At 39.3% G+C, this 13,940-nt stretch overlaps 1 protein-coding gene across 1 annotated transcript; it reads left to right on the top strand.

Annotated features, from left to right (window-relative positions):
* Window positions 1–3,281: 3,281 nt before the first annotated feature.
* LOC139928791 (ras-related protein Rap-1b) lies at window positions 3,282–12,036 on the top strand. The gene is made up of 9 exons (XM_071921447.2): window positions 3,282–3,320; window positions 5,151–5,306; window positions 7,111–7,199; window positions 7,760–7,828; window positions 7,962–8,018; window positions 8,111–8,251; window positions 9,448–9,591; window positions 9,777–9,895; window positions 11,282–12,036. Exons 3-8 carry the CDS (start codon window positions 7,143–7,145, stop codon window positions 9,864–9,866), a joined length of 558 nt encoding a protein of 185 aa, XP_071777548.1. The 5' UTR covers window positions 3,282–3,320; window positions 5,151–5,306; window positions 7,111–7,142; the 3' UTR covers window positions 9,867–9,895; window positions 11,282–12,036.
* Window positions 12,037–13,940: the final 1,904 nt, after the last annotated feature.

Genomic DNA, 13,940 nt, shown 5'->3' with positions numbered 1-13,940 from the left:
AAACACAATGTGGTGTTTAGTTACACCAACAATTTGAGTGCTTCACAACAGCAAATTGAGTGTGTTGAAAGTTTCTGAATGCTCAATAATGAAAGTGGAGACACTCACTCTTCTGTGGTGCCTACACATGCACATACACCCTTTATCTTAGTACACACCCAAACAGGACAGACACAGAAACCACAAGGGCCTTGGGGTGGGTGAATTCTATTAGAATTCAATGCGTTTGCCTTGAGCTCACTGGAGCCTCTCATGCGAGCAAACTGAAAGTGTAAAGGCTTTACTGGAGGTTAAGCAGTCAACACTCCCTCAGCGATTTGTTGATTATCAGACAGTGTTAAAGAAATGGACTGAAAAGAACGGTAAGACAGATGTAATCTCAAATCGTCAGGAACCTTGCAGGTCTGACTGACGGTTTGTGGTGGAGACCATCTTGCTAAATGGTAACTGGTGCATTATTATCACTGCACCACTGTGTCCACTGGCTACTGCCAGGCACTTTGTGTTCAGCACTTGCCCTCCTCTCACCAGCGCCATGTGATCACAAAAGTTAAATATGTACTGCCTTATCAGATTCACCACTTGAAAAGGATCCAGTTCAGATGGCAGGCCAGCGTATTTCAGCTCAGGAGTGAGTCCACACCAAGTGGCTGCATCCCACATGTTACACAGACACTGTAGATGGATGGTTTCCCAGGCAAGTGCTTTCATAATCCATTCAGCAACAAGGGAATATCAGCAGTCTGTTTTCATGCTAAAATATAACACAATGGGAACAGAACAATTCCATGAAATATTTGTGACAAGAACATAAACATAACTGTGATTAGATTGCAAGGACTGCAAAACAACCATTTTGTTGCTGTGATGTTTGTAGATGCACCCAAAAATCCAAACTCCTCAGTGCAAAAAATACATTTCTCAATATGGCTTTTTAAATCACGTTAGGTGTATTACTGCACTTGTTATTGGATTCTGCTAAAATCACCTGACAAACATCAGTTCTCAGAACGTTATACTTAAAATAGAGGCCAGTTTCCAATCCTCTACAATAACATATTTGCATACTTACCAAAATATATTTTGGCCATAAATGTTTTGTTGGACTGAAAGTGAGCTACATGTACAAATACATTTTGACCCAGTTTTTCTATTTTGAAACACAACTCTAAACATATTCTTAAGAATGTGGGAAATGCAAATGCACTACTGAGCTGATTAGACATTTAAAATATTCCAAATGGTTATAGAAGTCTATAGACTAAAATTAGGCTACATAGGGTTTAAATGTGAAGGTGTTTCGCAAACTCAAAACATTTTCAAAATAATTTTCTCATCAAGTGCCACATCAAATAAATGAAGGGTACTTTTCAGTACAGTGAATATAACTAAAATCCTACACTGACCTAAATTCACTCTAAACACATGAATAACTATGATCCCAGCTGAAGAGCTGCAATGTTGGTGTCATGTGTCACTCATGGTATCAAGAACCGTTTGGGTGATCTGGTCTCCAACTAAGGAGATCTCTCTGACTCGCAGTTTAAGTTTTGGTAATACAAAAAAACACTCTTGATTTATTCAGAAGATGCTATCTTTTCTATTTCTGATTCTGATACATTGTATTATTTTACATAAAACTCCATCTGACAAAGTAACCAATGGTCACTTATTTTTGTTCAGTGTGAATGCGAGGGAAGAGACCAGTTCTGTCCTGTTGGTTTGAGACAGGATCACCTCTGGGCTAATCAACTTTAACATTCAAATTGGCCCTAAAACATAACCAATACCTTTTCAACAGACAAAACCTTATGCTCCAAAATACACCTTAACCCGTTCTCCTTATTAACTGTAGAGTGCTATTACACTGGTGTGCACACGTTAACTGCAACAAAACAATCACTAACTGAATAAACATGGTTTCAAAATGGCTTTAAGAGGCACTTTTTCCTCCAAGTGTCTTTTCATCTTGCAGTGTGAAAAACAATTATCATTTTATGAGGCGTTCCATAATGAAACACATTTTTGAAAAAGCATATAAACAAATTAAGTCCTGAATGCTATTAACTGTCTAAAGAGGATATTTTTAGAGCTTTAAACAGAAAATACATGCATGCTTGCCTTTTGTATGGGATGTAATTCAACCAGAATTCTTTTTTTAGTATTGATAGTTGACATTTTCAGCATTTTATTTAGGTTTGTAATTATGCGTATTGCTGTTGGCAATATCCTTCCCCTCCAATGATTTCTATTTTTTCTCACTGCAGTGGCATAGTGTCCTACGCAGAAAACAAGCATCACACATCAAGATAAAACACTCCGTTTTCTTCTCATTTCGAATATTGAGTCAGTTACAATATAACAAACCCATAATTCCTAGTATGCCTCTGTTCTTTATGCATTCCCCTTCCTCTGTCATCAGCACCCTCTAAATTATATTAAAATACTCTCCTCCTCCCCTCTTCTCTCCTGTTTCATCTGTGTCTCTCTCTCTCTTTCACACACACCGTTTTTCTCAGGGTGAAAATGAAGTCGGTCAGTGTGTGGATAGATGTAAATGAGATTATTGAACTGTGTGTGCCTCAGGAAGACACGAGTTCACACAATTACAGGTGACATCCCAGCACTGGAAATGGAACATGCTTTCAATTCCCTGGTGACATTAATGTTGTGGAGATTATAACCAAAAAAGACTCATGATGGTATTTCTGCTCTTTCTTTGCTGTTGTGGCTATCCTCAGTTCAGTTGTCACAAACTTTAATCTCGGGTGCACATTTCTAACAATCACTATGTTATGCCTCACATCACCACTGACCTTCTAAATGAATGTGTACATTTTGTTTGAAATAATGTAATATGGGGCAGTGTATGAAATGCACTATTCAAAATACTCAGAGGGTTTGTGAATGAGAGAGATGGCTATTCCACAGAGCAACAATCATTGTTGATGCAAACCACATCATGTTTACTATGCAACCCACAGATATGTTGGAGGAGACGTAGATCGTAGCCCAGTCATCTCTTTACTGGCTATTTGAACCAGTCTGAAGGGGTTATAATGAAACCAGTGCAGTGAACTGTGAAGAGATCCACACTAATCGTGATTTTGTAGCTGGTAGTCCGAGTTTATTAAGAAATGTGCAAAGGGCAGAACAATACTTCGTTATCAAGATGTGGGAGATGTTTGAATTGAAGAGGTTTATATTGTACCTTAACCTGGACAGCTCTGATAGGCTGATCATGATCCAATCAATAGCTGCTGTCCCGACCCTTCCGTACATTCGCCCAGTGTGATTTAGCGCACACATAGCGGAACACGGTAAGTGTCTTGTAAAGCTTTGCCCCTGTGTAAAATTGGCGATTTGATAGCTAATTATCCAGGTTGTAACATCGGATAATTAATAATTAGTTTGAAAATATTAGCCTATCTTCGATTAGATAGTAAAATGACGACTTCACTGTGGCAGAATAATTCAGGGTGTAAAATAGCGTACTAACGTTAGCTAGCTACCCGGATTGACTAGCGAATGTTAGCTAATGACTAACTAACGAGTTCGTGATTCTAACATGGTTTGGTTTTCAAGTAATTTAACGTTACCGACTAACGTTAACTTTCTCGCCGTCAGTTAGTTAGGTCGCAGCTTACACATGCTAACAGCAAACCAGCTGGCTGCTCTAAGCTCTAGACGAAATACAAAAGGAGGTTTGTGAGTCCAGAAAAATGCTAGCTGGCTAGCTAACTTCTCGCCAGCCGACGTTAGCTAAACAGCTAAAGTTAACGTTAGCCGCTAGGTAACTTAAAAGGGAGGCTAAGTTTGTCAGCCAAGAGCTAGCTAACGTTAAACTGCTAAATCAACTTTCTTCACTGCAAAGCCAACTTTAGTCAACCTTGGCGTCTGTACTGCACATTTTACCGAATCTTTTCCAGACTAACGTTAATATCCGATAACGTTAGCATTTTCTCATGGACGTTAACAAATGTTGCTAAACGTTAGCATTCAGGTTGTCAAGCCTGGTCGTGATTAAGCTGGCTTTTAGTACCGGCTATCACCTTGCAAACTTAACGTTAACGTCAGATATAATTTGTCTAGCCATTGCTAACGCTACCGACTTTGACTGTGTTTATGTTAAACGTTGTAACAGTTGCTTCCACAGTCACTTGCGTTGGGAAACTAACTAATAGCCCCACCCTTCCTTTCGAAATCAACCGTGCCCCAAGTAGACACGAAAATAAGTTAGGTTTAGATATTGAGATGTATCTAACGCCAAAAGCGCACCACTTAGGTAATTTCAAAAATGCATTTACAAGATAAAAATCTTTTCAGGTTTTATAAATCGACCTCAATCAGAAGTTTAGCATTTTGTGCTCTTCTGTGAAGTTAAAACCCATTTGCCCCCTTCTGGCTCCAACAGACAAGCACAAACATACGAGAATATTCATAGCAAGAAGTCCTGTCTATGGAGCTCGGGTATTGCAATTACCCATAATGGGCCACAATCATCTAACTTTGTGATTCATTTCTTGATAGCATTTTATTTTATTTTTTTTACAAGGAAAACATTAAGGCCTTTGTTAAATGTTGCTCATAATTCTAATTTACGTTGATCAGCAACAGGTTTTAAGAAATAAAACGGTTTTGTGCTATTGTAAAACATTTGGACATTTTTCATACATTGAGGCAGGTCAGTGAAATGATGTAGGTTTTATAAATGGCTAGGTTACTGTTGTCTCCTATACATATAGCCAATATTTTATCTTATTTGTGTTTTAGACCGAGCTCACCTGTTGACACCTTGAAATAGGCCCACACAGCAGACAGTTTGGCTACATTAATAGTCATCACCAAAAGCATATGACCAACTCGCTTTATGACAGTACATGCAGCATAGCAAACCTGAAACTTCCATGTATGAATTTGATAATTCTCCTCATTGGCTGTTTTACCAATGGTCTCCAGTGTATTTTGCATCCATAATCTAGATGGTGTAAATTAAAAAAAAAACTGCCAAACCGTTTTCCTCCTGCCATCCATCTACATTTTTTTAAAACAGATGAGCAAAAGTCTAGGTTTTGCAGTAAATTATTCCAGTTTTACCAATAATGTAGTGCTGACCTGAATGTACATGCTTCAAAATTGGTATGATTTAGGTCCAGTTTCCTGTTTGAATCACTTGGTGTAGCCTAGCTTACTGGCTCCCAACACACCCTCAGCACCTGCCTGCCGACATCAGTGTACTTGAGGATCTGCTGGCCCCCCCTCGCCAGATGTAGAGGGAGTTGTCATCTGCAGCAGCCGTGTACACGGTAGGTTAGGCTGTTCTCACAGCCTGAGTGTTTTGTTTTTGTGTGTTTGACAATGGTGCAAAGTACACTTTTGTTAAAGGCTTTGTACATTTGTAGATGATGGCAGATGTTTGTTTATATATTTTGCTTCTTGATCATATCTGTACAATAAAGTGTTTGGCCATCATTAGTTGTTAACATCAAGGCCTGTCAACAAGGAAGCATTCTCTGCCTATCAGATAAGCTAGCAGAAATTCTCGACTAGGATTGGTCAAGGTTGTCAGCTTGGGTACTTGATACTTGAGATGTGTGAGGCTAGGCACATATCTAATCAGCGGAAGGCTTAGGCTTCTGGCTTATCTGATATAAAGGCTTTGCAGCAAATTTTGTGACACCCACATGAATTTACATTTTAAACAGTCTGGTTTGCCTTTACGTATATTATTAGGCTAATAAAGGCATCTGCACATGTTGCATCACATCTAGATGCATCACCTCACTCTGGTAATGATTTCAGAGCAGTGATCATGCATGCTCCTCTGATCTCTATTTTCTGTTTGTATGGTGCACTTGAGTAGAGGAGGATCATTACAATGGCCCTTTGTAGAGTGCCTCATGTGCCCGTCTCTCACTGTGGGCTTCTGGTGGTGCTTCATACATCGTAGTTAGAATTGCAAATGCTGGTCGAGTGTGACAGAGTGGTTTTTGTATTGTTTGTCTCAGCATTTGACAAAGGTCCCACAGATCGTCAGACCCAGCATGATTAGTAGATTCAAAGAGGCTCTTAAATGAAATTTTGTTTTGCATCACCCACCTCTTTGACATTTGTGCATCAAATGAACATAAAATTTGCATTTTACAATTATATGTTAGGCATAGCTTATTAAAATCACTACTTTGCTTTAGTAAAACATTTTCACCTTTTAGCACATACTGTGCAGGTTTATAAACAGTAATCCATTCATTATGGCTACCCCACATACCTGTTGTTGCCACCACTCAGTTGCTTTGAAAGGGACATGGTCTATCAAGTTGAAGGATCACTTAAAGAAAAAGTGCCTTTCTTCGTCTTAAATATTTCCATTCCTGTGACAAATTTTCTATGACTGCCTATGTTGTCTAGGCCCAGTGCAGTTTCAAAACTGTGCCAGACTGATGGAGTTGGTGACATGTCACTCTCTGTGGCCTTTCTCCTCCATATTGTAATGAGATTAAGTTATTTGTGGCACTGTGCTCTTACCTACTGACTGCACAGAGCACTGCCATATTCAGGATCTAGTGCAGGGCCCCAGAATGCGACCATTTGGTCGGACTTTGCGAGTCCTTCACCAGTGGGGGAAAAGTTGGTCTGAATCCCTGGAGTAGAGGAACCAGCCTCTGGCTTCCTTCAGTTCTTCTTGGCTTCTTTATTTGAAAAGAGAGGAGGAGGGGCCCCACCATCATGACAGCTGAAGTCCCAAGGTAGTGGGTGGGAAAGAAAGCTCATTTTTTGGCAGAAGAATGAAAGTTTAATCTGCTGATGTCAGCAGTGATTATTCATTGTCATAGATACTGTACTTGGGGAGGGTCGAAACTAAGCATTTCTGTTGACGCCTTGTTTTGGATGGAATACTGCTGTAATAGCTGGTAATTATGGATGATGTTTATAATGATCTCATCGATCAATTTATTAACATCATAATTTTACAGTTATCTTCCTTACAGCAATAATTTACACAGGGTAATTTGGAAAAGTATACTAGTTGTTTAGCTTTATGTGGCTTAGGAGCTTTTCCTGTGATTGTAAATGAAATGACTTCATCATCCTTGCTCTCTCTTCCTACAGACCCTTGTACTGTCCAGTGAAGTTGCCCCACCATGCGTGAGTACAAGCTAGTGGTGCTGGGATCAGGAGGCGTGGGAAAATCAGCACTGGTGAGTGATGACTGCCGCCATGTAGGACTCAGCAGGGCTGAGAGTCGCCCGGTGTCCCATGATCTGAGCCGATATTGATCTTATGTTTATTACAATTTGAACAATATTATTGATTTGATATTACGCAATTTGCAGTATCTTGGAGTTTAAAAAATATTAAATGATCATCCAAGAGATGCTGGATAATGTTGAGGAGACCATTAGCCTAAGTTTTATTTTTGCCCTAACAATTACTATTGCCATTGTTATTACTTTAAATCTGTTTATTTTAAATGTTACCAAATTTATACGATGTGAAGTTGAGATGAAGAATCCTAATATGCAGTGTCACAATTAAGTGTCTTTTGTTTTTTGGTTTTTTGGAAGCAGACCTGGATGAAATATTTACTTCAATGCATACTCTTTTGGTAGATGTTTTTCAGTCTAGATGTGCCTATTCTTCATGCAGTAAGCTAGATTGTAATTGACAAATATGCCTGTATTTTTCAGTTTTCTGTTGATAGTGATGTCTCTCTTGATACCCTCTTGACGCTCTCCTTCCCTTCATTTGTCCCTTCCAGACAGTCCAATTTGTGCAAGGCATTTTTGTGGAAAAGTATGACCCCACAATAGAAGACTCCTACAGAAAGGTAAGCTCCGAAAAACAAAATGCTGTCAACATTTCATACAACTGCCTCTACTTCTGCACAGCAACTCATGAACTGCCTATTTAAATTCCCTCACCTGTATCATAATATTTACCTGCTCCCTTTTCTCCAACAGCAAGTTGAGGTCGATGGGCAGCAGTGTATGCTTGAAATCCTGGACACAGCCGGAACAGTAAGTCAAGTCAATTATACATAGCAGATTATAACATGCAGGACAAAAGCAACCAGACTGATGGTGGCTCCTCCCCTTTTCTCGTTCTGTAGGAACAGTTCACGGCTATGAGGGACCTGTACATGAAGAACGGCCAGGGCTTTGCCTTGGTGTACTCCATTACAGCGCAGTCGACATTTAATGACCTACAGGACCTCCGGGAACAGATCCTGCGAGTAAAGGACACTGAGGATGTGAGTGTCACAGTATCACTTTCAATCACGCATAGCACCCTTTTTTTTTTAAAGCTGTTATACTGTTTGCTTATTCTTTTACTCATTCTTTTTCTGTTCGGTTTAATCAAGAAGTGAAGTAAGTGATTTCATCACACATGCTAATTACAAACTATAAATTGCAAAATCAGATGACACAGTAGGAGTATGGTTATCTAGAGGAAATATGGAACATGGTAAAAGAGTATAATTCATAGTATCACATTAAACACTAGACGGATGTCTTGGTTGGTAATCAGGTCTTTGAAATTATTTTAAGTTAAAGAATACTAACAAATCATAGAATAATAATTTGATGAACATGAATTTGATTGTTTAACATGATTCTGCATATGTTAGAAGTTACATGTCAATATCAGAATATTTTTTATGATTATTGTGATATTAATTTTGTCCATATTGCCGAGCCCTATAGTATTATGAGCTATAGCTTCTCATTGAATCTGTACAGTGAGCCTCTCTTTACTGATGGTAACCTTCTGTGTCGCACTATATAATGTGCCTGTGCAACTTCTGTAGCTGCCATTGATCCCTGTTCATCTCGCCCTCATTAGAGTCGGCTCTGTGGGAGAGAGGGCAAAGCAAAGGGGGGCAGGAACTTTGTAACAGGATGGAAATGTCAGTGCTGTTGTTAGATGCTATCTTCCACTTTCAGTCTTGCTCTCTTCATCTCCTGATTTAGAGAGAGGATGTGAAGCATGCTGAGTCTGTGCTTTATTTATTCATAGCCGGTTGCCTGATGGGTCTGTCTGTCTTTGTTAAAGCAATATTTCACTTCGGTAAAACATTTTCACCATTTAGCATGCATACCTTTCATTAGACCATGAACCAATGTTAGCTGATTTCTGTGGTGACCACTACTCACTTACTTGTTTTCAAAACCTAGACTAAAAAAATTATATTGTTGACACATGAATTACATTGATGTAACCTGATAAATTTGTGTCTCCCAGTTACATTTTTCAAAAGTGACTGAGATTGGTAATGGTGAGAGTTGAAAATGGCTTCAGTGCTGGTGATTTTGTATGTTGAAGACAATGTTGGAGGCTTACTAGTGATGAATTTATATTGAGTTATGTAAAAAATGAAAATGTTCTACCAAAGTAAGATATCGCTTTGAAATGCATCGGTCTTTGACACTACTATTATTTGATCAGGTTCCCATGATCTTGGTGGGAAACAAGTGTGACCTGGAGGATGAACGTGTGGTTGGCAAGGAGCAGGGCCAGAACCTGGCCCGTCAGTGGAACAACTGTGCCTTTTTAGAGACTTCAGCTAAATCAAAGATCAATGTTAATGAGGTATGTTCCAATGCTGCATGTGGCATCAACTGAAGAATTAAGGTGGTCATATAATTTGAAATAGAATTCACATACGAGAAAATTAAATGCTTAGAATGACATTATTATTAACTTCACACTGCAAAGCATTAGTTTTGTGATTACTGCAGCAAAATGTTCAAACCATTGAGCTCATTCTGTTGTAGATTTTCTATGACCTGGTGCGGCAGATCAACAGGAAAACACCGATGGAAAAGAAGAAGGCAAAAAAGAAGTCAAATTGCACACTGCTCTAAATGCCCTCCTACAAGCAGCTCCAGGCCAGGTGAGTGGGAGTTAAAATAGGATGTAATCCAGATATGTGCAGGGAGCCCACTTCTCATGGAATCTGTGGATTGTCACTGAATTTTTATATTTCAAATAAGGAAAGCAAATTCATGAATCTGAAGTCATAGAATAGGGGGGAATTTTAGAATTTTCAGGGAATTTTAGAGATTGGTCTTTTTTCCAGGAATCTAGCAGAAAGTATTTTACAGCTTGTGTCGGCACATTCAGTGGCTATCAGCTGTTTCCTCCATACGACGGCCACTTTTTCACAGCAAGGACAAGTTCGGTTTGCCAGGGTAAATTCACAGTGCATAGGATTGAAAATACCAATGGATTATTTGAAACAACAATAGCCCTAAATCATGTTTGTAGGTAACAAGATGTTAAAAGAATAATGAACGTTTTTGAGGAAATTGAATTAAAAGTCCATTTTTGCTCTGTGGTGGTAACAAGTTATATCCCTTTGGACCTTTTCTGAGCTGAAAAACAGCCAAAACATTTTAAAAATAGTTTATCAAAATGCTTTGACATAGTCATGAAACGTCAGGGGATTTTGAAAGTATAATTATGGCTAGCTCTATCTCTATCCAGTTTCTTCATTGACTTCATGTGAAACGGGAAACGATACTGAAAAGTGCACCCTCAGTATTTTCAGATCTAGTGATGATTTTTGGAAACCCCAGGAACTGTAATCAAATGTGAAAGTAAAAAATGTGCGAAAATGCATTTCCTCGTTTTATGTGGAATTGATTCAATGTAAGCCAGCAAGCCTCTGCTGAATCCTGTGGCTCCATCTGCTGTTGGAGCATTGCAGCAATGCTTCATGTTTGAATAGCTATCTATGAACTTAAATAGTCTGGAAATTTTAAGTCTGATCCTCTCAGCTGAGTCTAAACATGTTTAATTACCAGACTCTGAGACTGAAAACAAACTAGTCTACTCTTTCACTTTACTCTCACCTTTGAATAGTCACAGTGCCGTGCATTGGCCTTTGGACTTGTGGAACGTGTCCCTCCATGCCTTTTGTCCTGCAAGAGTGTCAAGTCATGTTTATTTATATGGCCCTTTATCACAAGCATGTCAAAAATGATTTAACATACCATATACATATGTGTGTGTGTGCTATGAGCTGAGAGGATTTGGATATGTTCAGTAAGATTGTCCAAACTCTACTGGAGCCACTGATGGTTTGGTAAAATTCTTGACATTATTCTTGCCGGTTTGGAATATTTTGAGGTCTGGTCCACAGTCTTGGTGATCTCACTGGGATAAACGCCACATGCAAATTAAAGCCCTCAACTGAGGCTCCTTCTTTCCCCCAAACAGCTCATGTGCTCCAACATTTTCAGCGATGTGTACTGATACTATTGTTTCCTGTGTGCAGGACCCTGTAATGGTTAACTGCTGCCCAGTTGGAACGTGCCAGCATTCCCAGCCCTCTCCAGAACATTTTGAAAAGGCTGACAGATACTTCACCACTCTTGAAATGGGAGGAGATGGCACATACTTTCAAGATATTCTTCTCTGCTTTTTAATGGCAAAGAAATCCACCTGTTTCTTTTTTTTATTTGCCATTGTCAGCCTTGTGTGATGACAACTCTTTGTTTTTGTGTTTTCTTTTCCAAGGTGTCTTTCTTTTGGAAATATCGGTTTAAAAGAAAAGAGACCATGGGTGTAAATCCATATATGGGAACTAAACTGTTTTATTGAAAGTAACAACAATCTTTGGCATATTGTGACTATACGTTTGCAAAAGAAACCATGTGAAATGTTGGCCTTCGCATACCTTTCTGCACTAACGGTGTCAACAAAAATGCATCATTGTCCATAAGTTTCTTGCTCCTACTTACAAGGATGTGTATTCATGAGATAACATCTTTCCTAAGTGACTTTGTTTTATATTGAGAGCTGCAAGGCTTTCATATTTCCCATAATATATTCTAATTCCATTTTTGCATAATGAAGCTAAGGAAATTAGTATTTTATAGACTGATGGGGGAAATGACGCATTTTGATTTCTGTGTCTTGAGGCTGAAAATATATTGTACTAAACCAACTCTAATATTGCTTCTTGTGTTACCCTGTCACAAATGATTTTCCAGCTTTTATGAATGATTAAATTTTAGTACATTTTCATTATTTTTTGGTCTTAGTTTTTCCTTATTGAGAGTGTTATTGTTAAGGTGAACATGGCTGAAGTTATTCTAGGTAGGACACATTATAGGCTATGTCTTTTCCTGTGCAATGACTAGAGCAATAATAGTTTATTTCCAAGAAAGTCTAGAAAAAAACTAAAAAACTGAAGATCGAACAAGGCAAATTAAGTAGCCGTTCTCCAACCAGCAACTTTCAGAGCAAATGTCATAAGCTTTCCCTGTGGGAATGCAGTAAACAACTTTGTTATCTTTTAAAGGTCTTATGGAGTCAAAAGGATAAACTATGGTGAAGCTTCAAACAGCTGGCGTGAGAAGTTTCAGGCGAGGAATTGGCCCAGTTTAGCTGCAGCAGAGGTCAGAGCCTTGTGTCCACAGCAAAGAGCTTATCAGGCCAATGAGGAAACAGCTTCGGCCCAGGCTTGCAGCAGCAGAAAGGCAGAGAGAAATGAATGCAACAAAAGCACAGTAAAAACACAGACTAGATGCTGCATTTGGACAACTGAATGTTTCCTAGGTGAGTCAGCAGGCTGCTTCACCAAAGTATGACTGAGATAAAAGCCCTAAAAAAGTAAACTTCCTACATGTAAAAAACATTCTCCATAAGACATGCCTGGTATATCAAATAATGTTAATTTGCACGTTCATCTAAACTAATATATTCGTAGGCCTATTGATGATCTGAACAAGTTTTAATGAAATGAATAAGTTAATGAACTGTATATCATAAGGCGATGGATCTATATCTTTGATCTCAGGCCCATTCATTATGCAGCCTGCATGCTTTGCCATTTAGTTTTTTTTTTAATCACAGAGTAGACTTATACAAATTCAGTATAACCTTCCTTAAGGCCAGTGAGATGAAGCAGAGGCCTGTTGTATTCCTGAAGAGACCAACCTCACTTTTCGGGACACTCTTATAAACTACAGGTGCGTGCGTGCGCGCGCGTGCGTACATGCGTGTGCTTGCTCTACTTCCTCAAGTCCCAAACTGGTTACTAGAAGCCTCGGAGTGATGATGACATCCCTCCTGGTGTTAATTTGTCTTTCAACTTTGTTAGACCGCAGGGCATAAGCTGCTAAGACTTTTGGGGAAAAATGCGACGGTTTGAAAAAACGTGCGTGTGTGGTATTTAAAAAAAAAAAAAAAGACAAGTTTTATTTGTTTACTCAGAGGGAAAGGATGGAGGTGCTGCTGAAAGATTGACGGTCGCGCGCTGGACAGATGCTGATGTTCCTCAGCCAATGAAATAAAGCCTTTTCCTTCCACACTTGGACTAAACATCAGTTTGGTTTTTACCTTTTTAGCTGATCAACCTTCGAGTTTTCCCGAGTTACACCAACAGACTCTGTGCTTCACATTTCCACCAGAAGGTGACAGCACATTTGATAGTGGCTCTATATGTACCAATAAGGAGATCTTTCTGACACTAAGGACTATGTGAACGATCTTTTCATTGGAGACCGTACTACCTCTGTAGTATGCAAGAGAATAGCCTCAGGTGAACCTACAGGCTACACAGTAAACTGTAAACTAGCAATTCAATGGAGAAACCTTCCTTCTAAAGGTATGAGGTCAGTCCTACAATTTTTATGTCATTAGACCGCCATTAAATTCATATTTCTATAATCACTGATTCATGACAGTGGCCTGCCTCTTGATTTCAGTCGGGATTTAGCGGCGGTGGATCTCTTTCTCTCTCTCTCTCTCTCTCTCTCTCTCTCTCTCTCTCTCTCTCTCTCACTCTCTCACCTACCCTCGCCCTCCTCCCTCCCTCCTTCTCCCCTCCCTCTCTCCCACACGCATGCATACAGACAGGCTGCACGACCCCCCTCCCCCCTTCCATCATTTTCCCATCTCTCTTACTCACTCTCTTCTCTACAACAAAC

Source organism: Centroberyx gerrardi, chromosome 14 (assembly GCF_048128805.1).
Source record: "Centroberyx gerrardi isolate f3 chromosome 14, fCenGer3.hap1.cur.20231027, whole genome shotgun sequence".
In the NCBI taxonomy this organism is placed as follows: domain Eukaryota; kingdom Metazoa; phylum Chordata; class Actinopteri; order Beryciformes; family Berycidae; genus Centroberyx; species Centroberyx gerrardi.
The sequence above is the reverse complement of the archived record's forward strand: the minus strand, read 5'-3'. Positions and strand labels throughout refer to the sequence as shown.

Coding starts and splice junctions, on each gene's coding strand:
- LOC139928791 (XM_071921447.2), top strand. CDS start 7,143: ATGCGTGAGTACAAGCTAGTGGTGCTGGGATCAGGAGGCGTGGGAAAA. Junction 7,829..7,961: donor TAGAAGACTCCTACAGAAAG/GTAAGCTCCGAA, acceptor TTTCTCCAACAG/CAAGTTGAGGTCGATGGGCA. Junction 8,019..8,110: donor TCCTGGACACAGCCGGAACA/GTAAGTCAAGTC, acceptor CTCGTTCTGTAG/GAACAGTTCACGGCTATGAG.